This window comes from Callorhinus ursinus, unplaced genomic scaffold (assembly GCF_003265705.2).
Source record: "Callorhinus ursinus isolate GAN/ISIS: 27379988/994484 unplaced genomic scaffold, GSC_fseal_2.0 scaffold11, whole genome shotgun sequence".
NCBI lineage: Eukaryota > Metazoa > Chordata > Mammalia > Carnivora > Otariidae > Callorhinus > Callorhinus ursinus.
Window position 1 is genome coordinate 40,289,925 of NW_027397073.1, and position 26,233 is coordinate 40,316,157.

General features: G+C 37.4%; 1 protein-coding gene and 1 long non-coding RNA gene across 2 annotated transcripts in view; one reads left to right on the top strand and one right to left on the bottom strand.

Annotated features, from left to right (window-relative positions):
• The window catches only part of LOC141373745 (uncharacterized), a 147,157-nt gene that overhangs the window by 14,821 nt on the left and 106,103 nt on the right, over nt 1–26,233 (top strand). The gene's annotated exons all lie outside the window — the stretch shown is intronic.
• The window catches only part of DSG3 (desmoglein 3), a 49,796-nt gene continuing 24,982 nt past the window's right edge, over nt 1,420–26,233 (bottom strand). Inside the window, exons 2-16 of the mRNA XM_073898538.1 lie at nt 21,086–21,121; nt 20,444–20,572; nt 19,172–19,327; nt 18,564–18,708; nt 17,728–17,894; nt 16,727–16,855; nt 16,265–16,450; nt 13,787–14,058; nt 13,048–13,187; nt 11,190–11,414; nt 9,333–9,593; nt 5,488–5,627; nt 5,110–5,173; nt 3,481–3,728; nt 1,420–2,037 (exon numbers count right to left, since the gene is read on the bottom strand). Coding sequence (XP_073754639.1) covers nt 1,420–2,037; nt 3,481–3,728; nt 5,110–5,173; nt 5,488–5,627; nt 9,333–9,593; nt 11,190–11,414; nt 13,048–13,187; nt 13,787–14,058; nt 16,265–16,450; nt 16,727–16,855; nt 17,728–17,894; nt 18,564–18,708; nt 19,172–19,327; nt 20,444–20,572; nt 21,086–21,121 — 2,916 coding nt within the window. The remainder of the gene's footprint in view (nt 2,038–3,480; nt 3,729–5,109; nt 5,174–5,487; nt 5,628–9,332; nt 9,594–11,189; nt 11,415–13,047; nt 13,188–13,786; nt 14,059–16,264; nt 16,451–16,726; nt 16,856–17,727; nt 17,895–18,563; nt 18,709–19,171; nt 19,328–20,443; nt 20,573–21,085; nt 21,122–26,233) is intronic.

The following is a 26,233-nucleotide window of genomic DNA, read 5'->3' on the forward strand; positions in this document are numbered from 1 at the left end:
TTTAGGAGGTGTCTTCCCCCCCAGGGATCCTTAGGACTTTTATCCTTCTGTGTTAAAACACACTTTATTACTTTGCGTTCCATCTGGAAAAACAAATAGGTTTTGAATATGGCAACATAACAAAACAAAACAGAGAGGAGTATTTTATATACAATTAGAGATAATGGAGCTGGACAATGACCTTGTAAAGACTCAGCTAAGACAAGAATGTTGATAAGAAGGTAGGGTGTTCTCTAGGGGCTATAGGCTGAAGGTCTGGAATGAATGACCACAGATGATTTGAAGAACTGCATTGCTATTAGGGCAACATGCATGAAGTAATAAATTCGGAATCTTCATTGTTATGCTAGAGAATTAAGTTGCTGTAGCTGTTTCAAAGGAGTGAGGTTTAATAAAATAATAGAGGTTACTGATAATCCCTTTCCATCTCCCTTTTTGACTTGAAATGTGGCTCTAATACATATTCAAAAATGTCACCATATGTTAATCTAGTCAGAGGCCTCTTTTTCTTATGAGAAAAACCAGGTTTTGTATTCTCACAAAAGTCTGTAGACATTGTTAGCATAATAAACATCACTATATGTCATATGCAAGTTACATCTACCCACTGACATTTAAAAAATAGAGAGTAATTTTTGAGAACTATTAACACAGAATTTGTACTGAGAAGTGTGTAGGAAGGAGCTCAGTGTAGGATATTTTCTTCGGATAGATCCTTTCAAAGTAATTTAGAAAAATACAAAATATTATTTACACCATACTAAACTTTCCTAAATATTCTATGATATTTCCTTATCAAATTGTCTTATTTTGAGAATTGAGGAATATAGATATAGCAAGGTTAATGCATAAGCCAATAGCCCTTAACTTGTGCAAAAGATGCACTTAGGGTCTCCCAACACCAAGAAGATGGCAAAAACTCAGCTGCAACTACTTCCTTTTTCTAAGCAGCTCAAAATGCTTTAGCAAAGACCTTATGACTCTTACATCATTATTAGTGACATAAGAAAAGGTGACAGAGACAAGAACTGGGGCTCTTGACTCCAAGTGCTTAATCCACTAAAACACGCTGCATTTTATTTAAAGTGACAAATACCTTTCTTTGGTACTGCAAAAAGAGAAGTTTTAAAGTTGTTAATTACTAATTGAAAATTTCCCACTGGATATGATCTTAAGATTTTTTTTTTTTTTTGAAAAACATCAAGATTTACTACCACTTGAATGGTATTTGAGAAGTGAGAGGTACAACATATCCAGTTTGGGGATATCAACTAGAAAATTTAAAAGAATCAAGCTCAGTTTAGGAGAGTACCAAATAAGTGCCCAATTAGACCAGTACTGTGAGCTTTTTTATGCTCCTTTGAACAATTTGGTCCAAATAATTATATTCAACCAATATATTATTCCAGTTCATTCTGGTCATATTAGATGGGAACAAGGATCTTCTGTACAGATCCTATTATGTGACCCCCGTAGCTCCATTGGAGTTTGTAGGTTGCCAGGAGCATTGGAAATGGGACAAATCACCCTTTCTGTCACTATTACATTTTGCGTGAGAAGTGGCTCAGAGACTGTAGTAGAAGGTTGCACGAGAGAACCAGAGGCCGAGTAAGTCTCTGTTACCAAATAACTACCATGCTGCAAAGGGTCAGGGATGGAAATGGCTGGTTGGAGAAGAGAGCCAGAAGCAGACAAAGCAGAAGTTCCTTGATTGCCTGACAAAGGCTGGCCCCTAACAGATTCTGGCTGTTGGACTCCTAGGGAATAGCCACAGGATTCAATCCCAAAATGGCTGTCTTTGGATGGTGGCTGAGATTGTTTGGCTTCATCATCGATCCCGAGGCTTATCTCTGCAAGTTTTTTAAATTTGGGGCCGAGCGAGTCCAGGAAGCTGTCATCCAGCTCATCGGCAATAAAACTGCAACAACCCAAGGAGCCCACGGGAGAACTGGGAGCACCCATTCCTTCATTATCATAGATCAGCAAGCAGTCATTTGCTTCCTGGGCATCGTCTTCTTCTGCACAGGCAAATGCTTTCTAAAGATGGAGAAAAGTGGAAAAAATGAATTTAGAAGAGTCTTGGTTGAAGAATACAATACTGTTCATAGAACTCGAGGATTGATCACGAATGCATAATTTAGGTAATCCATAGAAGTAAAGGCATACTCTGTATATGTATATAATATGAATATGAATATGTATATGAATAATCTTGTTACACAAATTATCGGGTGTTTGGAGAACAGTGTAGTAGACATTCCTTCAAAACTGAGTCCGGCCTACGCTCATGTTTTAAGTCTGGGTTTTAAGGGCACTTACATGGATTTAGACCTACAAAACCAATGTGTTCAAAGCTAGGAGGTTATTCACTGGGCCAAGTGTGGGGGTCCCTGTGTGTGCTTGTGTTTATGCTTGTCTTTGTGTTTGTGGGTGGGAGGCAGGCATCCCACTTGCACCATCTAAACCAGCTCTCAGCCAGTCTGGGGCCTTTGCCTATACTCCCCAACCCATGCGGGAGCCTGACCCATAACTAAGGCCCACACCACACCTCAGAATATCCCAAGAGTCCTCATCCCAAACAGGCTTTCCCTGCCAGTCAATGTGAGGCTCCACCTTCTCAGCAACAGGTTCAATCCTGGAACTTACCGGCTCTGATACCAAAACTCAGTATGAAATCTGTTCTAATGATGCACCAACCATGAGGCAAGACCTGCCTCTTAAAGTCTTCTCTTCTTCTTTTTTTTTTTTAAAGATTTTATTTATTTGAGAGAGAGAGCACATGAGAGGAGGGAGGGTCAGAGGAAGAAGCAGACTCCCTGCTGAGCAGGGAGCCCGATGCGGGACTTGATCCTGGAACTCCAGGATCATGACCTGAGCCGAAGGCAGTTGCTTAACCAACTGAGCCACCCAGGCGCCCTAAAGTCTTCTCTTCTTAAACCCTTGTTCCTTTCAGTTCTCTGCTTCCTGACACTTCATCTGATCTTTGATCACATCCCTTTTCTCCCCACTTTTATTTTTGGGTAATTAATTAAATGGTTCTTCAGCATTTTGGACATGGACTTCTTTGAAAATGTGAAGAGTACTATAACCCTGTCTCAGAAAAACATACACATTTGACATACTTTATGGTATAGGAAACACAAAATAAGCTGCTTTGTATTTCTAAAGAGGATGCTGCTGATCCTGACCCGCAAAAGATTTTGCTTTCCATTGTTATTTCAGTCAGAAGGAGGAGGTTCCATTTGCTATATTATCTCCCTTTGTGTCTATCTACCATTTTTCCTTTTGACTAGTAGCCCAGTTTTGGCAGCCATCTTAGGTTATCTGCATTATTTCGTCAAAGAACCCTAATTTTTTCTTATATTTTAAGAAGCTGTAAGTACAACAACAACAACGAATTGCAAAACTGAAGTGTAGTCAAGTAAAAAGATCTCTAATGTACACAAGATAACAAAGCCACAGAGCTTTCCACCAAATTACCTGAGAAAAATAGGAGTCCAGGAAATTCATGCTTACTGCTCCTTCACCATAGTCTTTAATGGTTCCTCCAGTGGAATGCCTTGTTCTCATCGTTCCGGACTGTCCTGCAGAACCAATGCCAAGTCCAGTGGCTGCTCCAAATCCTGCAGCAGCTCCAGATCCTGTAGCTGCTCCAAGCTTGGTGGTCAGTTCCATTCCCGAGGCTCCTTCCACCACTGTCCCTCCAGCATATGTATTTGTACAAACTTCTAAAAACAGGGGAGAAAATTCTGTAGCATCTTATGTTGTAATTTTTTTTTTTTTTTACTGTTTTTTGATATCGATGGGTAAACACCAAGTAGAGCAGATAAGTGGGAGAAATTACAATTATATGACTGGTGATAATAAAAACATCCTATGATCTGTTACGAGAGAGTAACAGAGCAGATGAGGCTGTAACAGAGGATCTTAGCAGATGGAATAGCTCTGGAAACATACAAATTAAAAAATATACACAGGAAATAGATTTTCAGTGACAACAGCCAGAAATAGAAAAGTAGAAACAGAATATTCAGCACACAGCCGCGGAAAGCTTCTAGTGCAATGCTTATTTGTTTTCAGGAAAAAAGAAACTAAAATTAAGCTATCATATTGCTTTCAATATGGAAACCAAAGAGGAAACATACATAATGTAATCATGCAAATGAGCAGATGCTAATTTAGTGTCTTGGTGCCTGAAGAAAATTTAAAGAGTTATGACTACTCTCCCTATTACCTTTACATTACACTTTCGTGGAAAGTTAATTTTTTTTTAGAGAATTCTGAATATAGTTTTTGCGATGTAATTATAATGGAAAAAGCAGGTGAGGATGGGGTAGCTGATAAAGGCAGACATTTTGGGGTGATCTCATGCAGATTTTGCAGGCTAGACATTTAAAAACAATCTATTGCTAAGTATGGAATTAATATAAATCTTAATATTAGGCATTAGGTCTTATTGTTTCTCTAGTTCATGCTTTAACTGTGGCACTGAGAAATATGAATCAAACAGTCCTTTGGCAAACCAAAGAAATAAATAATTTCACCTATATGAGAACATAAACAATCTTGTCCCATTATGACTGAATTAAAATTGGTAATTGAACTCAAATTAGGGTATTGTTAGTTCTGGGGAGGGAAGAAGGGCAGTAAGATCGAGGATGTGCACCCATGAGGTTTAACTGCAAATATTACCAAAGTTAAGAATAGTTAAAGTTGAGTGGTAGGTACACAGTATTTGGGATATCTTCCTTTACATTTTTCTACATGTGTGAAATCTTTTCTAATTAAAAAATTAGTAATTGACTGAGAGCTATATACTTCAGTTTATTAAAGTTTGGAAAGTGTATAATAAATCTTTGGGTATTAAAAATGGTGGCATCAGTGGGCAATGAATTTCAATGAACTTACTGAAACCCAAGCTTGGCTCTGGAATTGACTAATATACTAATAGTAAATCATTTCATTGAAACCCTGTTTCAGTGGTAACATCTCCCAGCATGTGTACATATATGCCAATTATTAAGAGAATGATTTAGAACACTTATTATTTTTCAGTATTTCTTATTTAACCCAGTATTGCCTTCAAAAATCCATTTGATGTTCACTTACCAGAATTTTCCATGAAATCGGCTCCATTGGCAGTGATAGGTGGCACGCGAATATTTGTGATTTCCTGCAAACCATGTTCAAAAAATAAATATATTTAAAATGAACCAGATTTCTTGGTACTATGGGTGAAATGTAGCTCTTTGCAAAAGGTAACTTTAGGAGAAGGCCAAATTCTTGCAGGAGTAACCATTTTTATGATTAGACATCTGAAGAGCTATGATTCTAAAAGGCTCCATTTATTTCACTACTGACTCACAAAGGTCTTTAAAGGTCAAGGAGTGTCTTATTTTTATACCGCATTACCCCATTTCCTATCTGAATATAAATCTAATTTTGCTCTATATGACTGAGGTAAATGTTTTAGAAACTGGTCCTCACCTTGTCTTCAGGATGGGCTCCTTCGATTCCCCACTGATGAATTGTTCCTTCTGAACCATCAGGAACTGGGATAAATCCTCCTGTCACTCCCCCGAGAGGACCCACCCCGCAGTCACAGGTCAGCAGCAGAAGGGGGGCCACTAGTTATAAAGGAAAATAAAATATCGGAACATTTGAATCATTTGGAAACAATGCGACATGACAATTGTCTGAAACATTAGGAAGAAAATACAGTATTTTCAGGACTCATAGACAATCTAATAGAAAGCAAAATTAGTTTCTACAAAATAAAATGTAAACTAAGCATCCTAAAATTTCATACAATTATGAAACTGGAGGAGGCTGATCTGATCATTCTTGTGATATGTATATTTTCTTAAAATAGTTTGATGAATGATAAAGATTGTTGTTCAGTTGTTCAGTTCCTCAATCCTTTTCTGTAATATATATTACTGTATATAATAAAATAATATAAATGTAATATATATTATTGCATTTATTTGTACATTGTGAGGCAATGCATATTATGTCAGGTGAATACACACCTGGATGATCAGGATTTTAGGTGGGCAGGATAATGTTTCTGTAATCTGGACTCTACTCATCTCTTAGTAAACAGCAATTAACCAGCAAACTCCCTCAGCAACTAGAGTGATGAGCTAATACCATTGCACCTTAATTGTGATTTAAGAATCCCTAGCTTGGAGGGGCTTTCCTGTCAGGGTAATTTTCATTCTTTGTGTGCATATCTGTCACATCTCAGCAATCTTTAAATTAACATCATTCTCATGCTAATGGACCAAGAGCTAAATACTAAACTCTCTCTCTCTCTCTCTCTCTCTCTCTCTCTCTCGGAAGGAAGTTCTGGAAGGCTAAGTAGTTAGTGACCCCACCCCCACCTCTGGCCTCTCAAGGTCTATTGAATCCTCAGGTTTGAATTCTGTCCACCTAGAGGTAGTCTAGTGAGGGCTTGTAGGGTTTGAACTTTGGCTCCACCTCTCACCAGCTGGGTAAGTTTTATCATCTTTCTTGCCTCTAGTAACTCATACAGAGAATGGGAGAATAAATATTATCTACATGACAAGTAGTTGTGAGGATTAAATGAGTTAGCAGTATAAGTAAAGGACACTAGTGAGTGCTATGAGGATTTGCTAGTATTTTCTGGAAGGGCTACATCAGTAAGGCAAATTAGGTTGGTCCTATATTATAAATAAAATAGGTTGGACATAATTGATGTATTTTCTTAAAATTTAATGTAATATTTATATAAATGATACATCTACAGGCTTTTTTTAAAAAAGATTTTATTCATTTATTTGAGAGAGAGAATGAGATAGAGAGCATGAGAGGGGGGAGGGTCAGAGGGAGAAGCAGACTCCCCACTGAGCAGGAAGCCCTATGTGGGATTTGATCCCGGGACTCCAGGATCATGACCTGAGCCGAAGGCAGTCGCTTAACCAACTGAGCCACCCAGGTGTCCACTTCTACAAGCTTTTTTTTATTTATTGCCATTCTTAATTCTATGACTTTGTTAAGTGTGTGGGAAGAATTGAATATTGTTAGTTGACAAATTAGTTTTTAAGGTGATGGATGTACACCTGAATAGTGAGTATTTTTAGGTGGGCATAAATTGTCTTTTAGAGATCTTGCTTATCATAGTTATCTGCAATATATATTTGGTTTTTATATATGTATCCAGAAAAAGTTTTTCGAAGTGTTGAGTGCATTTCTACAGACTGAAAAATGTATGTTTTATCCTGTACAAAAATCAAAACATGGCATGTTTTCAAATGGTAGGAGCACAGGAAGCAAATATGATTGTGGGAATAACATGGTGTACTTTCTCTGATTGCCATCCTGAGCCAAAATCCCAAATGTACAATGGCTTGCCTCTGGGATATATCTACACCCTAAAAGTCAGTATTTCAAAATGAAACTCATCACTGCCACCCTGTGTATCTGTGCTTCATCTAATGTTTTCAATTTCATTTAATGGTTTAAGTGACAACGGAATTGAATGGTTCATCTGGATTTCTTATCCACTCTTCATATTCCTTAGTCTCCAAATTTTCTCCATGTAATGCCTCACACACTTATCAATTCCTTTCGTCTCATGTCTAAATCTGGCTTTTATCTCTCTTTAAAACTAGTAGAATAACCTCCTAACTGTTATTTCCTTTCTGATTTACAGTACACAGCGCTGCCGATGTTATCTTTCTAAAACACAAATATGAACATGGGAGGCTTTTATTTAGATACTTTCAGCAACTCTTTTTTCTCAGAGCTTAAAGCACAAATACCATAACATATGTACGTAAGTCCTTTCAAATTGGTACCAGTGCATTCTCCAGTTTCATCTCCTTGACTGTCCACAATCTCCCTGCATTAGCAGGGAGGTGTGATTCCTAAAGCATGCAAAGCATTTTCTGGGTTTGGCTCATGCTGTTACCCTTTGGCAACACATTTCCCTTTTTTTGTGCTTTCTATATCCTACTCATTTTCCAAGGCTCAAATTGATGATTGATTCTCTTACTTCACAAAGTCTCCATAATACCACTTTGTATTCATTTCTATTATAGCTGCATCATGGTATAGTTTTTTTTTCCATAGAGTTAGACACGCATAAGTCTGTGAACTATGTGAAAACCAGAATCAGGTTCCCTTCCCAGCTGGCTGCTTGTGTCAAGACTCACATCTATGTACCTGAAAAATCTTTTGGTTTTAATATTGACTAATATGATATTGAAAAACTGAAAGGTGAGTCGATTTCAAGCTGTGAAATGGAATGATGTATGTTAACTGCAGAATAGTAAACACTTTTGGGGAAGGCAGAAGAAGAATATATGGCATGTGTGGGAGGCCACTAGATGTATGGATATCAACTTCTTTTTTAAAAAAAGAGATCTGAAAAGATATGGCAAATATTAAGATCTGTTAAATCTGAGTGATGGTTATGTGTGTGCTTGTCATGTAATTTTCTGCACTTTGTGGTTTAAAAATATTTCCCAAATTAAAAAAAAAATTAAGTGAAGGGGCTGGAGTAGACTTGTTTATCATGAACAATCATTTTAATTCTAAAAGCCTACAGTTCTATAATAAATTTGGGAAATGAATGTGAATTTATCAAGGATTTTTCTTATTTATATAAGAATTTGCCATGAATTTCCTTTAAATAGAGACCTATTACATTAAAAATACTATTTGATTCACAAGATTTTAATTTAATTGAAACTTTTAAGAAATTTATCCATTGAATAAATTTTACTTTTGCTGAAAAATACAATATGTGTGTAGTTTCCCTAAATGTGTTCAGTAAGCTTAATCTTATTAAGTGAAAGCCTTTAAGAGGGTGTATATATAGTGGTCAGCTATTTTCAGAAAGTGCTGGATTAAGCAATAACTTTTCAGAGCCTATGATATATTAATGTTCATTATAAAGCTCAAAGCCTATATATCCTTTATATTTTCCCCTAGATTTATTTGGCAGGGGTTCTTTTTCTATTTTATGTCTATGGACTTCTTTATGGGTAAAGGCATTATTTTGATGATGAACATTACTGGTAGTGTGTAGAAAGTGTTCATGCTTTAACTTTTTTCTTGTTGATTCTCCTGTGCTGTCTTCCGTCTAACATATATATGACTTGCTTTGTTGTATTATGAATATAGATTGCTGGCAAGTGACACATTAACTTTCAACATTTCCAGTTTTTCCTGAAAATGTTACCCCCACCTTTGCCCATAACACAGTTAAGGGATGGTTGTACATTGCAGAGATAGCATCCCCTGAAGGCCTCCGCAAAGGCTGATTTCCCATCAGAAACAGAAGTTAGGTTTGGCATACTCACAGAGCAACAGCAAAAGACCAAGGAGTAGCAGGCCGATGGCGGCAGGCCCCAGCCTCACTGATGATCTCTTTCCACCTATGCGATCAGGGTCTTCATTATCACTGGGAGTTCTACAGGTGTCCCTGTTGTCACACTGGCAGACTTCCAGAGTCAGGCTCTCTGGTGTCTCGCACTGTCTGTCCTGACTGTCAGTAACAGTGAGGGCGATGTTGTGCGTTCCAAGAGATAGCAGCTGTGGGGCATTTAGGAGTGCGGAAGTAGCTGAAGACAAACAGTCACACAAATCAACAGCAGGACAAGGTGTCTTTTGCTCTTAAAACTACTTATTTTTGTTAACAGACCCAGGGTTGCCTTAAGCATCATTGTCACAGATAGGGAGGCTGATAGTAAGGTGAGGTTGGAGCAGTTCTAAGAGTGATAAGGGGTTCAGTTGGGTAAATCAGGTTGCACTTCCTCCTTGTCCTTCTTTCTGCCCCAGATGGGCCTGTTATTGCTTCCCATGAAGACTCACTACTACCCTGATTTTTCCCCTGAAGGATGATGGGAGGCAGGTAACATTTCAATATCAGGGCCCCCCCTCTCCTGGGGCTTAACCAATCTCTTCTATGTCTGCGCCAACTCCCTGGACTCTGTGTGGCCCTCTGGACATATGCCTTCCCTCTGAATCCATGTTTTTGTGCTTGACTTATCAAGACTGAACTTCTAGTTGGCTTCCACTACCTCAGCTGTTGTTGATAGTGTTCATTCCATGTGCTCAAAAGCCAGTTGTATGGGATTCTCTGAGGTGAGGGCCTGTTGCCTATCTAACTCATGAACATTGATCATTCTCCATTGCTATGTTGTGCCTTTCTAAGTGGACTCCAGTAACAGTTCTTGTAAGCTGCAGAGTTGTGTCAACTGAATCACTCTTGACCCTGCCCTTTGATATTATGCCTTATGCACTCAGTCCAACCACTGTTGCCTTGTCCAGCCTCACTCAAGCACGTATGTCTAGTGCTGGGTCCTGTCTCTTTCTGATGTTTCTTTTGCAGCCTTTTCATTGTGCATGTGCTGGTAAACCCATTTGGATCCAAAAGCTACATGAATACTTTGGAACTAGGGACTTAACACCAAGATCAATAAGGCCCTCAGAAAGAAGGCCATGGAGAACAAGATCCCTTTGGTGACTCTAGCAATGGCTGATACCTATGACTAGGGAACCATAGAACACATTCATGGAGGGAAGCAAGATTGGTTCAACAAAGAACCAGAGAAATATGAGAAGATTCTTATTAAGTCCAATGGCTATTTCTAGGAGACTACTAGAAAACATAAAACATGTAAAATTAGCATGATAAAGGTTAGAAGAAAAGGAAGGATGGATGAACTCTTTCCCACTGGCTAATGGGCTAATGGGAATTTTAGTCCGCCATGCTGTCAAGATTCCTAACTAGTGACAGACTAAGTACCACTTCCTATGAGCCTTGAGCGGGCAACCCATCCAGTACTTCATATCCGTTCACAGTCTGCCCAGTTAGGAAAAGTTTATATATTTAGAAATTTAAACAGCTCTGCAATAAAATTGGTCGCTGACTCTATTCTTTTTATGGTGTGTTGTGGAGGTAGAAATAAGACATTAAAAATACAAAACAATTAGATTGCACATAAAAAACAAAATATTAAATAGTACAAACATATCATATCATTCCTCTTCTGAAGAGAGAAGAAATTCATGAGGCTAGGACCACATCTTCATTGCAAGAGTTTTTTCAATTATTCTTGGAAGAGACTTGTTCCCAAATGAGTCCTTTTATCCCTCTGGAAGTATAAAGAAGCAGCAACTTTTTCATTTACGGAAGCAAGTTTACCGTTACTCACCATTGAGTGTTGTGATACTCCATACAACTGGCAATTTTAGCGGTTGCTCCTCCAGAGAAAATGTGTAGGGGCCAGTATATTTATTGTCTAGTGCTCTAGCTGAGACTACCACAGAAGGTTGTGAACTACAAATTGTTTTCTTTTCAAGGACGATTGTCGGACAATTTTCATTAAAACCAGGTACTTCAACATATACGGTGCCTGTAGAAGTTTTACCTGTGTTTTCTGTAAGAATAACATTTTAGAATTAAAGAAATATACGGAATATGTTGTACCCCCAAAAAACCTTTTAAATGTCTCTTGCATGGGCGCCTGGGTGGCTCAGTCGTTAAGTGTCTGCCTTCGGCTCAGGTCATGATCCCAGGGTCCTGGGATCGGGCCCCGCATTGGGCTCCCTGCTTGGTGGGAAGCCTGCTTCTCCCTCTCCCACTCCCCCTGCTTGTGTTCCCTCTCTCGCTGTGTTTCTCTCTGTCAAATAAATAAATAAAATCTTAAAAAAAATAAATGTCTCTTGCATGCAGCCAACTTAGTGTGTCTTCTCATGAGAAATTATATTCATTATTCTTACAAGTAAAAAGATGTCATTTAATTTCCACATCTTGTAAAAAGCAAATTTAAATTTGCCAACTTGGCTGGTATCTCTAATTAGTAGCATTGGCTATTAGTTTAATATGCTTGGAACCAAGACCTGTAAGGTGATGAATTCACTGATTACAAATGAAATCAACATAAAAACAATAGTTTTCTTAAATGTATCCTACTGTGTGAACCCCGCACTGTGTGAAAGATTTTTTCTTCTAAAGCTTGAGCTAAAGTATTTGGAATAAACAATGACTGATTTTTACTATCCAAGATACAAAAGTTTACTGAAGAAAATTTTTTCAATGTTGACAATCAAAAACAATAAAGCAATAAAGTAAAAATTTCTCAGTGATAAGATTATGAATACTTTCTGTTGTTTCCCTTAGTGCTTTTTGCTCTTTTCCCAGGTGATATGATTTTTGGTTTTTATTCTTTTGTTTTATTTTCTTGTTTACTTATTGCTTGAGCATAAATTAATTTATACTTGATGAAACACAAAGTACCCAATGAATATTATTTTTGAAACATTCCAGAAGATTTTATTGTTCAGTGGTCTGGTCACATGAGGTCTCTGTAAGTGACTCACTTTATAAGTAACTCACCAAGGCACCTCACATTTGAGTTGAGCTTTCCTGACAGGCCTTCTCTATCAATTTTTATCCATCCCCTCAAACACAGAAATTCCTGTGGGTCTCAAAATTTCTGCCTCAACACAGCAGACCACAGGGACTGAACACAGAATCACTGGTACTACAAACTCCATGAAAAGTTGGAATGCTCAGTCTTCTGGGTTCAGCTGCCTCAGATTTGAGACCCAAGGCCCCAAGATAAGTCTTTATGTAGTGATAAAGGTAATATGTTAAATAATCAAAATCATCTATTCATAAAGAAATGCCAATTGGAGTTAACATTTCTCTAAAAACGATAGAAGTATATTTTTAAAGATATTTATTTATTTATTTATTTATTTATTTATTTATTTATTTGACAGAGAAAGAGAGAACAAGAAGGGGGAGTGACAGGCAGAGGGAGAGGGAGATGCAGGCTTCTCCCCGCAGGGAGCCCTATGTGGGGCTTGATCCCAGGACCTGGGATCATGACCTGAGCCGAAAGCAGATGCCCAACCAACTGAGCCACCCAGGCACCCCTAAGATTTTTATTTTTTAAGTAATCTCTATGCCCAGTGTGGGACTCGAACTCACGGCCCCAAGATCAAGAGTTGCATGCTCTACTGAGTGAGCCAGCCAGACACCCCATTTTGAAATATTTTTCTTACCATCTATGGCCAGAACCTCAGCTGTGATTGTCTTGTTAACTATGAAAGTAGAATCCCGATCGATGTTTTTGACAAATTTGATTTGAGCAGTTTTTGAATCAATGAATAGTAAACCACCATCATTACGTCCCATGATATACCTGTTTTATGACAGAAAAAGTTGTTTTCCTTCAAATATGGAATGTTTACCTATTTAATGAAAATAACTCATTTTATATTTAATGTATTTATAGTTAATTTAAGACATCAAAATATACTCTTATAAACAATGTCAGAAAATTAGCATATTAGCATGGACAAGCAGTATTTCATAATCCTTAAGTATTAGCCTGGTTTTTCAATTTTCTACTTTGTGCTATAAAATAATTGTTTTCTTGCTCTTACAGCGTCTACATTGCATGGTGTTCTTATGTTTTGGGGCATATATGTTTTGTATATGCTGTTTTATCTGATTGGTCTTCTGCTGAACTACTCTTTTTAAACTCAACTGAAAGTTTCTGTGAGATCTTTTCCTGATTTCTCTCCATAGGCTAAGGCATTCTTCTCTTAGTTTTCACTTTAACTTATGCTTAGGTTATCTTCCAGTGATTTGGCTGTAAGTCTCTTCTTGAGTTAGACAGTTCCTTGAGTTGGCCACTTTGTGTCTCTTTGTATTCATGGCATATAATAGTTTAGGTATTATTTTGTAGTAGCTTATAAATTAAAACCACATCAAGGAATAATATAAAAACAGTCTTACTTGACATATGAGGCAGCTTTGTTAGTGTCCTCATCAATAGCTGGATATGTTCCCAGAACATAATTGACCAGTTTTTTACTACTTATGCCTTTCTGCACAGTAAATGTCTTGGAAGCAGGACGGAATGCAATTCCTTCTTTCACGTTGACTACTTGAATCATGACTGGGGTTGACTGCACTCGATACTGAGAAATTACTGATTGGTGAAATTCAGCTTTGTTTTTGACAGCAATACCAAGTTGTACATTTTGTAGTTGTTCATAATCTAGAGCCTAGAGTAAAAAAATAAAATAAAATTGGAAGGAAAGAAGTATCACAGAGATACAATCCAGCAAACCCAGAACAGAACAAGAGAACTCTATGTCCCATGCTATGAATGGCCCCTTTTATTTCTATATAGCAAGACAGCTTCAGAAATCATTGTAATATTGAGGTGGAGAAACCCTTAAAATTCTTAATTCATAAGACCTCAGCTTGGTAACCGATATTTACAAAACAGCAGACCTCTCTTTAGACTACTAAAACATCATTATAGTGACTTTAGGCTGTGTGGTACAAGTTTGCTATGGTAGCATGGCTTGAATCCTGGTTCTGCTGCCTAGTAGCTTGTGTGACTTATGGCACAATATTTAATTTCTCTGATTCTCAAATTTTCACTTCTGAAAAAAACCACAAAACTTTACCTCATCAGATCGTTGTGAAGACTGCACAAATTTAGTCCCACAGTATATTCAGTTAGGAAACCTTCTGAGAGGTTTCAAGTGAGCTGAGTGTCAAAGGATGAGGAGGAGTTTTTCAGGCAGAGGTGAAACATTTGCAAATGCCCAGAGTTACAGAAGGTGGTAGGGCGCTGGCTGCAGATGGGGAGAGGCCTTGTCTATAGTTCTGAGGAGACTGAAGGTCATCTTCAAGGCCGGCAGCTAGTCATCAATCCTGGCTGCAATTAGAGCTCTCTGTGGAGCCATTAAGACCTGCCATTGCCTGGACTTCCCCACAGACCAGCTGAACCAATAGTTCCTATATTCCCACTGGTGAGGAAAAGTTGCTGGGGATGCAAATGAGCAATAAGACTGGAGGGCCACTTTCACAGCCAGTGGAGAACAAGGAAAGGAAGGTTTTAAAGAACAGAGTAATCCCCACTGGTTTTAAGGAAAACATGGCAGTAGCCTGGTGGCAGTAGGAGGATGTAGGGAAGTAGAAAGAGGAGGTAAGGACAGCCGTCAGGAGAGATTATAGTCATCTAGGAGCAAGGGGGCAAGGCCCAGTAGACCACAGGCCATAGAAAGGAAGACCAGGGCTAGACTTTAAGGACAGTTTCCAGGGCAGAATTGGATGACTGTTTGTTGTGAGGAAATGTTATGATTAAAGGATAAGGCCCTGGTTGCTAGTTTGGAAGACTAGATGACACCAAGACAGGAGAGAGGGAAGGCTTCATTTTCAGGGATTGCTGGGAGTTTATAACACACCCTTGCAAGTGATGGTTATAGCCTTCTCTCTGAAAAGCAGAGTAATAGGGACTGCTCGCATAGCTTCCAGCAATCGGGGATTCGAGCAATTTCCTTGTTAAGGGGATATTATGGGTCTGTCACTCAGCTGGAGTCAAGGAAATAAAGAAAGAAGGTTGCGTATAGTCCAGTGTCCTGTGCCAAAGAATGTCTTCAAGTAGTGGTTATTTTTTCTAGTCTATACAGGGTCCAGGCAGAAATATCCTTATGTTATTCCAGATAGGATTCTGTGTATGGGGGAGTGTCTGTTATAGCCATGCATGTTAAATGCAAGGATTACTCAATTCCTCTTTTTTATATTGCAGATTTTTTTTTTTAAGATTTTTATTTATTTGACAGAGAGAGACACAGCGAGAGAGGGAACACAAGCAGGGGGAGTGGGAGAGGGAGAAGCAGGCTTCCCGCTGAGCAGGGAGCCCGATGTGGGACTCGATCCCAGGACCCTGGGATCATGACCTGAGCCGAAGACAGACACTTAATGACTGAGTCACCCAGGCGCCCCTTATACTGCAGATTTAATTATACATTCCCATTTTCAAATAGTTGCATTCCCCCCCTTATGACTGTAACTAAATTCACTTAAAGCAACATGACAGTTTCACAAGCCGCAATATCATGTATTCTTACCTTTTCCTAACTTCAGTTGTAGAGAGTAAATGAGATTGAGAAATGTGTTTTACATTCTTGTGCTTAAAGCAAGCACACCTATAAATATATGTATATTAGTGTATTTGTGTTTACTATAGAAAGTAGGGTAGCTTGGAAGGAAATAAATCAACATGTTTGAAAAAGCTGTCCTTAGGTAGTGGGGCTATCTGTGTGTCTTTGAAAAATTCTATCTACTTCTATGTATTTTCTAAGTTTTCTGTAAAGAAGTGGTATTATTATGAATAAGTGAATAAAGTTTATTTGTAGAAATGATAGTTTGGGCCAATATGGAATATTTTTACCATGGAAGGGAAATAGGCTTTACCTTAACCACCTTCAGGATGCCTTCATTAGTTCTGGGATCAGTTTGTATTTCAAACCAATTCCCTTCATTTCCAGAGGTAAAGAAATACACTGCAAGCCAATTATCTGTGAATTCTTCATCCCAATCTATAACTTGAAATCGAAGCAACTCAGAATTTAAAGTATTTTCCTCAATATGTGCTGAGTACTTAAAAGGAGAGAAGCAGAATTTGAGAGTTATTGTCAGGTTTTATCTAAAGAGGTTATATTTTATTCTGAATAGCATTAACCATTAATTCTCAAATTATGTGTTGCCTCTTGCTAGTCACTAAATTCTTATATTTGACAAAAGCTTATTTTTTTTTTAAGAGAAGTGCAGAAAACTTAAATAGAAGCCAGGAACAGGCAAATACTAAATTAGAATGGCAAAATATAAGCTAAAAAATACATATATAAATTATTCTTCAAGGAAGGCAGGGTGTACCTGAGATTCTCTGAACATTGGGAAATTATCATTAACATCTTTCACTTTGATACTACATTCACATTGAGTTGATAGTCCTTCTCCATCTTTGTCGGCACCACTCACAACCAGACGATAGCTGCTAACTTGCTAAATTTGGAGAAAAATAAAGAAAAATAATTAATCTCCAGTGCCAGGAATACAAATAACAACTACCTGCTTCCTATGGGTAAAGAGGTGAAAATATTCTTCTCTAGAAGGATCATATGAGTTGTTCATTGTCCAGCCTAGAGGAGGCATCTGGGGTCCTGGATAGTTGGACACATTTTTATGGGGCTAGACCAGGTTTCTTTTTTTGTGAGCTTCTTAGGGCAAGAAAGTACACTTGGAGCAAAAACGGGCAGTGAGGATGATGGGATGCTTATTTGAGGGAAGTTTACTTACAGAGCTTTCCTATTGGTCTTTTTGGAGGATCATTTGCATAGAAGTAATATAAAGTCTGACAGGGTATTGTAGAGTGATAAAATGGTGGTGGTGGGGATGGTAGTTATGGTGGTAGGACAATGGGGAAGAGAAAAAGAGAATTCTTTAGCGTTCTGGAAGCAAGGGTAACATTAAAACTGGTTAGTAGAAAAAGTGTAACATCAGAGAAGGCTTTATTCCAGAGAGAAATTTCTTCCATTGTCTGAGAAATTTCCTTTTCCTCCACCAAATAAGGAATTAGTCACAGTTCAGGCTTTGTCTATGTATGCCTCGATGCTTTCTTTTGCTCTCCACTTGACCTCCCACTGATATGCTGATACTTGTTTGTTTAGGGTACAATTGATTGTACAGTTCTCAGGTACACCTCTCACCCCACCAGAATCATACTGAAATGTAAACAGTTTCCCTAGATTGGCCCAGTTGAGTATGGAGAACTTCTTTTCCTTCCTCCTTTCATTCTCAGGTAAAATGGGGTCACCTCTCTCAGCTTTCTTACAATCAAATCTTATTATTGAATGTTCCCAAGTGCGTTGCTTTACCTCTCGATCAAGAGAATTGGTTAAAGTACGGACTTCCCCAGTGTGTCTGCTTAGGAGGAACATGGGTATGCCTGCAGGTTCCTGAGAGACAATTTTGAAGGCAATTTTAGAGTTCAAGTGGTTTGGTTCATCTGCGTCTGTGGCATTTAATATCATCACCAGTGAGTCTAGAAATACAGAAGAAGCTCATTAAAGATTATGTAAGAATTGGCATTCTTTTCACATTAAATATTCAATACAATTTCAAATTGACCTTTGTTTTTTAAAATCTTAAATCTGTCTGTTATGCACAAACATGAATTACATGTCATTTGCAACATCTCTTACTTGTCTCTTAATCAGGTGGAACTGTGCTGCCTTCTGTAAAAATCTTCCTGTTGTCCTTAAGCCTTGGTTGTGTTGGAGTTGAGACTATTTTCTGTCTTTATTTCTTCCCTTGATGGGTGGCATTGTCATTCTCCCTTTTCCCCAAATTATCCAAGTAATTGAGTGTGTCTCTGTCCTTTATAATCTAAAAAAGTCTAGCTGATGCACCCAGGCTACCTAAGGCCACCCCTTTAGTTTTATGACTACCAGGTACTCATGTGACTTATATATAGAGAGTAAGATACTATTGACTTGATAACAGGACCATGACCTAGAAATGCAATGGCAGTGGATAATTAGCTCAAGTACAAATATTAGAAAGGAAGACCCAGGTTATTTGGATGAATTTTCTGCAAAACTACTGATAAAACTAGGAGAATAAATTAGCTTCTAAAAATGATATACTATAGTGATACCTGTATTTTAAAATAAAAAAAAATTAGAAGTGGTAGATAATGTAAAAGACTTACTTGAAGCACTATTTTCTTCAATTTCACCCATGAATATACTTTGTGAAAATACTGGAGGATTGTCATTGACATCTAAAATTTTAACTGTTAATATAAGTGGTTTCTCTACATTTTGTCCTAGGGCATTTAGAGCATAACACGTGATCTGGAAAAAGGAGGGAATTGTTATTTATTACTCTACAGACTCAGTTTGCATATTACTAAAACTTGTAGAAATAAGGCTCTACTAGCATGTACAGACTTTTTGTGCACAGAAGGAAAATGTTTCCCCAAAAAGTAGATAAAGGAAGAAAAGGTGCCCACACTGGGCAGGCCTGTTAGGCAAGCTGCCCCTTCTTCCAGGCTGGTACTGTCTTATGGTACAAAAAGGGTGATGCTCTTTCAGGATGCCTGTTGGATTTCAATGCCTACTCCTGCACCCTCGTGGTATATTCCTTCAGGGGCACAACTGTAAGTGAAGACTCTTTAAAAGAATGCCGAAAATTGTTATTTGTTGGTAGATTGATTCGTGCACTGATCTTTCTTCTAAATTAACCAGTAGAAGAGTATCACATTGTAAAGCCACTGGGCACAAACAAGGGTGCCCAATCTTGAGGACACAAACTTACCAGGAAGCTTGGAGTTTCCTCACGATCAACTATGGCTGTTATGTTAATTTCTCCAGTATTTTTGTCAACAACAAAGATTCCAAAAGGGGGTTGATCAATTCCCATTCCAGAAATTCGGTAGGTAATTTTCTGGGTTGCTTGGAAATCTGAAGTAATCTGCAGCCCCAAATACCCAAAATGTGAATATGATCATCAATCAGACCTTTTCCTTCCCCTTGTCTCTACCTTTGTAGTCTTAAGTCTTCTGTTTATTTTATTCACTCTTTCTGACCCTGTGATGGTTACTTTTGCCTTAATGAATACTGGGAATGTGAGGTATTTCAAACTGTTGCTTCTATTGACCAGCATGGACCAATACGCATTAATCATTTTGGCTCTAGAATGTTTGCCCAGGTTATGGCCACCATGGTGATGTTAAAATGTTGAGAGAAGGTTGTGGATACTTAATATTGACAAGACTACTTCTGGATGCTCTTTTCCTTAACAGAGAACATTTTTTTGAAAAAGACATTTATTTTAGTTTAAGTAGGGGAAGCTGGAGAGAAAAAGGGGAAAGGGATTATACAGTAAGTGTTAAAAATAATTATTAAAATAGGGGCGCCTGGGTGGCTCAGTTGGTTAAGCGACTGCCTTCGGCTCAGGTCATGATCCTGGAGTCGCGGGATCGAGTCCCACATCGGGCTCCCTGCTCAGCAGGGAGTCTGCTTCTCCCTCCGACCCTCCCCTCTCTCATGTGCTCTCTCTCTCTCATTCTTTCTCTCAAATAAATAAATAAAATCTTTAAAAAAATAATTATTAAAATAAATTGCTCATTATTTATTATTATTTTATTTTTATTATAATTTTCAAGCTTTTTAATATGGAAAATTTCAAATATATATAAAGTTAGGTTAGTATAATGAACCTGATATATCTCATCACCCAGTTTTAATCATTATGAATACATGGACCCCCAACCACTTATCTTATTGTCTTACCCATATATTTTTTTCTATTTGTTTGCTAGAATCCAGATCTAACTAAGGCGTATTCATTGAAGTTGGTTCACCTGTCTCTTAATTATTTTTTATTACTCTAGAAGCCATAGTTCCTTCATCTCACTCTATATTATTATTATTATTATTATTGTATTTTTTTGGTTGAAGATCCTAGGTTATTTGTTCTGTGCATTCCCCAGTCTACATTTTGATAAATGGAGTTGCCATATCATTTTAATTTACATCTATTACATTTATTCTAAAACCTCACCTTGCCCCTGCTGATATGACTTACTTTGGCAATTGGATTTCTTTTCGAGTTGTCTTCTCTTTCTCTGCAGGGTTTTGCAAATTTCACCCATTCACGCTTGTATCTCCTTTTGCCTTGTACTGCAGTATCATCTTCTCCGTGTTGACCCTTTGTCTTATGTGAAAAGGTATCCCATTTTATTATGTGCATTGCTGGAAATTTTTGCTTTGAGTATTGCTTATCAACACCTAGGTTGAGAGGCCCTTGTGTTTCATGGTATCTAGGACTGTTGAATGTCTACTTTGCTTGACCTCACACTTTGTCAAGCAAAGAAGGAACATTAAATATTTAAAATAATTACAGAACCATATGATTTTTAATATTGTCATTGAATCATATTTTATATTTCCTTTATATATTCCACAATATCTCACTGCTCTGGGCACATAGGACCTGTTTACTAAAAAGCTGTTGATTTGTTTAAAATAAGAAGAAAGAATGCATGAGATGAAGTATAATAATGACATTTATACATTCTTGGTATTTAAAATTGGGTTAGTTTTAATTTTATTTTCACAATTATTTAATAGTTTTAAACATTAAAAAATATTTATTTTTCCCCAATACAACTTTAATTTTTTGAACTGAACTATTATTTTAGTTACAAAAAACTTTTTCATACTTTACCTCGATTCGCAGTTCTCCATGAACCAATATGAGCACCTGTAGGCATTTAAATAAAGTCAAGTTAAAAGTGAATTCTTCAAATAAGTAATTGCATAAGATAATCCTGTTCATATTGTAGCTTGTTTCTATTTCAAAAGAAGTGAATTTGGGGAAGCAGTATTCAAAGGGTAAAATCCTCTCAGGAAAAAGAAAATACTCTCAATATAAATAAGTTCTTCCAGTTTTTTAATCTGACTACAGAGTTTTAATGGTATACAAAAGAATCTACTGAATTATGCAAAACTGTGCCTAACAGCCAGTTTTGCAGCAACCAGACATATTTTACTTGGCTGTTCCATAAAGACTTTCTAAGAACCATGGGAGATATTGCTTTGGGAAACAGTGGTGAGCATCATTGTGATAAGCTATTAGTTAGCTGCACTTTCTTAGTTGTCTGACAGTGGAGAGGATAGAATAGAACTAGTCGGGTCTAGAGAGTGGAACATAAAAGTTGGGGATACGTTATTCCAATCACAAGTACTGTTTATGTGGGACATGGACCTGCTAATCCCTAACCTGTTATTTCACTTTAAATGTTGAGCTTAATTTTCACTGATCTGAAAAAATTAAATGAGGATAAAATGAAGTCAGGCAGTCTAGGTTCTTTACTTTCTCAAGAACATATGGGATCTTCATTTGTGTCGCTTTCCATCTTGTTTCCTACTTGGAATGCATTTTTTTTTTTTAATTTGAGTATAGTTGACACACAATGTTATATTAGTTTCAGGTGTACAACTTAGTGATTTGACAAGTTTATGCATTATGCTATGTTCACCACAGGTGTAGCTGCCATGTGTCTTGTTACATTGCTATTAAAATATTACTGACTATTCCTTATGCTGTGCCTTCTATTCCTGTGACTTATTCATTCCATACCTGGAAGCCTGTATCTTCCACCCCCCCTTCACTCATTTTGCTCAACCCCCCACCATTCTCTCCTCTGGCAACCATCAGTTTGTTCTCTGTATTGATAGGTCTGATTCTACTTTTTGTTTGTCCTTTCCTTTCCTTTTCTTTTTCTTTTGGATTCCACTTATGAGTGGAATCATATGGTATTGGGCTTTTTCAGTCTGACTTATTTCGCTTAGCATAATACCCTCTAAGTCCATCCATGTTGTCTCAGATGTCATGATCTCAGCCTTTTTATGGCTGCATAATATTCCATTACATCTTCCTTATCCATTCATCTGTAGATGGACCCTTAGGTTGCTTCCATATCTTGGCTGTTATAAACAATGCAGAAGTAAGTATAGGGATGCATGGTCGTGTTTTGTTTTCTTTGGGTAAATATCCACTAGTGGAATTATTGGATCATATGGTAATTCTGTTTTTAATTTTTTGAGGAACCTCCATACTGTTTTCCATAGAGGCTGTACCAATTTCAATTCCCACCAACAGTGTACAAGGGTTTTTTCCCCCCACATCTTTGCCAACACTTTTTATTACTTGTCATTTTGATTTTAGCCATTCTAACTGGTAAGGTGATATCTCCCCTTTACCCACTTAAATATTGCTCATCCTTTATAATCAGTTCAAGTTCCAACAATTGCCACGAAACTGTCCTTACTGGTGTCTTCTCTTCTGAGTTTTTTCAACACGTGTTTTGTACCATGCAGTTTAACCCATAAGGGTTTACCATGATTTACTATTTCTCATTGTTTTATGTACATTATGATGTTAAGCCAAGAGAATTGTAAACTTTCTGGATCAGTGTTTCTGTTATTTTTTTCTCGCAATTGTCATAACTTTTTCCCCAGCAGATATTTAACAAATATTTGCTGACCTGCCGATTATCTGATGTGAAGACAATCTGGTAAGGAAAAGGTTGTGAAAAATAAATCAGAAGAAAAAGAATTAGAGTAATATTAGTAATTAAAGTTTATTATGGTTTTTGTGTCAGTTGCTATTTATATTTATTATCTCGTTTAATACTTATAGTAGCCAGCTGATGGAGATACTATTATTATAGTCTATTTCATGGATGAAGAAATGGAGCCAGGAGACAATGAGTACTTTGCCTCCCCCAACAGCCCTAGTTGAGCCAGGATTTGAACCTTTGCAGCCTGACTCCAAAGTGTGTACATCATCATTAGATTTTAGCCAAAGTTGGCATAAATAAATAGAAAAAACTAGTGGTAGAAAGAAAGTCATATGATAGTCAATTTAGATTTCTTCCTGGCAACGGTGGAGGTTACTGCTGAAAACATGTAGATTTATTACATTGTTTACTTCGGAAGGCTATAATAAAGAGGCAGGTAGAACTCTGAACCAAAGAAGTAACTACAACAGATATAGGATGCCAGGACCCTTGCATTCTAAAAATTCCATTGAAATCCTTATTTCAAAGGGTCTGCAAATTGTCGTGCAAAGGGACCATTGCATATGGTTATAACATGTCTCAAAGTGATTTTACAGCTTCGCTTCTCTTCATTAAACATTATCATGAGTTACTTGGGAGAGAAGGCCTGAGCACTGTCGTAAATTGCACTAATTTCTCACTTTGTAAGGACGACTCAGCTATACATGAGGGGAGGGTTGGGCCAGGCACCCTTCCCTTTACAGGAAAACTGGAAAGAGTCATCCAGAAAATATGAATCATGTTTGCACTAGCCCCACGGAGAAGGATTCTTCTAATAGACATTAAGGCATAATTTCTGTTTTCCTGGGAAGCAAAGAAAGGACAAATTCTAAACTATGGAGAATGAACATATTCTCAATATCTCATATTCTCAACAAATTGGATATTCTCAAATGCTTATTTTAAATGCTGTGTAAGATACAGTCAAGTGTAGTAATATAAAATTGGACACCAGATCTTGAATCTTGAATTTATATCCCAGTCTCACCATTTACTGGTTGCATAACTTGAGAACATTACTTAATCTTTCAGTTTCCTCATCTGTAAAATAGGGATAATAATTCTACTTACTTTATAGGTTTATTGTGAGGATTAAATGAATTAGTAAGTCTAAAGCACATAGATGAGCCCTAGTCCATAGTAGGTGCTTACCAAGTGTTAATCATTTCTGTCACCAGACTTTAATATATGTGCTGCCGAAGAGAGCACAGTCACCAAACTTTAATAAAAGGTGTAAGAGAGTCATTTTACCATGACGTGACCTTTTATAATTATTATTCCCATCAAGGCACATAAGAACTTTCTCTTTCTTGAGCATCAGGAAGAGTCAAGAACCAGTGTTCCACTGTATAGTTGTTTGAGTTCCTCCTTGCACAACTTCAGGGGGTACTGTTCACATTGTAGTTTATGTGAATGTGTCTCCTGGAGTTGTGCAGTGTTTAGTCTAGCCAACTGTGCAGTGGCCAAAGTAAGAAAAGTGTGCATATTAGATGCATTAAATTATTTATAGTGTAATTATGGATAGTAACCAGTTGCCCATATAATTTTCTTGTGATGAACTTCCCAAAACAAACCCTTACCTTAGGCTATCAGACTGACTTAACTGGAAAGGAAGAGCCAAAGGCTAAGAGGTTTATGAGAAACCACATGGGACACTAAGTGTTCTGGCTCCAAATGGAAACCAGTTTCAGGTATTAAGCAAGTGGGAGTGGTAATTGGTAGATGTAATTACATCTTTCTTGACATTTGCTTGGAAGTAAATCCTTCTTGACAAGTCAGGCAGGACTGGCCAGAATTGCTTGGAAAGTTTATTCTGAATTTAGAATCTTAACTTTTGGAGAGGTTCAGGAGCAAACTTATTTTCACATATTTATTAGCACTGGAAGCCGGAGAAGAGAAGGAAAGATACCTCAAAGATGTTCCTTCTGGAAGCCGGATTGTTTCATCAATTAAGAGAAGGAAAGATACCTCAAAGATGTTCCTTCTGTTAAAAATTTGGGCCACTTACATTTTTCACAGAACTAGAACAAAGAATTCTGGAATTTCTATGGAACCACAAAAGACCCCAAATAGCCAAAGCAATCTTGAGGAAGAAGAACAAAGCTGGAGCTGTCACGCTCCCTGATTGCAAACTGTACTACCAACTATAGTAAACAGTATGGTATGAGCATAAAAACAGACACATAGATCAACTGAATAGAATAGAGCCCAGAAACAAACCCACACATGTATGTTCAATCACTCCATAATGAAGGAGGCAAGAATATGCAATGTGGAAAAGACAGTCTCTTTCATAAATGGTGTGGGGAAAATTGGACAGCTATACGCAAAAGAATGAAACTGGACCACCAATGTACATCATATACAAAAATAAATTCAAATAGATTAAAGACTTGAATGTGAGAACTGAAAACATAAAACTCCTAGAAGAAAACATAGGCAGTGAGCTCTTTGACATTGGTCTTAGCAATATTTTTTTGAAGCAGTCTCCTCAGGTCAGGGCAACAAAAACTAAAATAAGTGGAACTACATCAAACTAAAAAGCTTTTGCACAGCACAGGAAACCACCAGTGAAACAAAAAGTCAGCTTACTGGGTGCAGGAGGACATTTGTAAGTCATGTATCTGATAAGGAGTTAATACAAAAAATATATAAAGAACTGACTCAACTTAGTATAAGAAAAAACCCAATTAAAAAACATGAAGGTTTGAATAGACATTTTGCAAGACATCCAGATAGCCAACAGGCATGAAAAGATGCTCAACATCACTAATCATCAGGGAAACGCATGAGATATTATCTCACACCTCACACACATCAGACTGGCTGTAATAAAAAAGACAAAAAATGACAAGAGTTGGCAAGGATGTGGGGAAAAGGAAACCTTCATGTTGGTGGGAATATAAATTGGTACAACTACTATGGAAAACAGTGTGGACATTTTTCAAAAAATTAAAAATAGAACTACTGTATGATTCAGCAATTCCATTTCCGTACATTTATCCAAGGAAAATGAAAACATCAGTTTGAAGAGATAAATGCACTGCTATATTCATTGCAGCATTATTTACAATAACGAAGCTATAGAATCAACCTAAGTGTCCATCAATAGATGAATGGATAAAGAAGATGTGGTATATACATATATAACGTATATATGACACACACACACATGCACACACAATGGAATATTACTCAGCCATAAAAAGAATGAAATCTTGCTATTTGTGACAACAAAGATGTACCTAGAA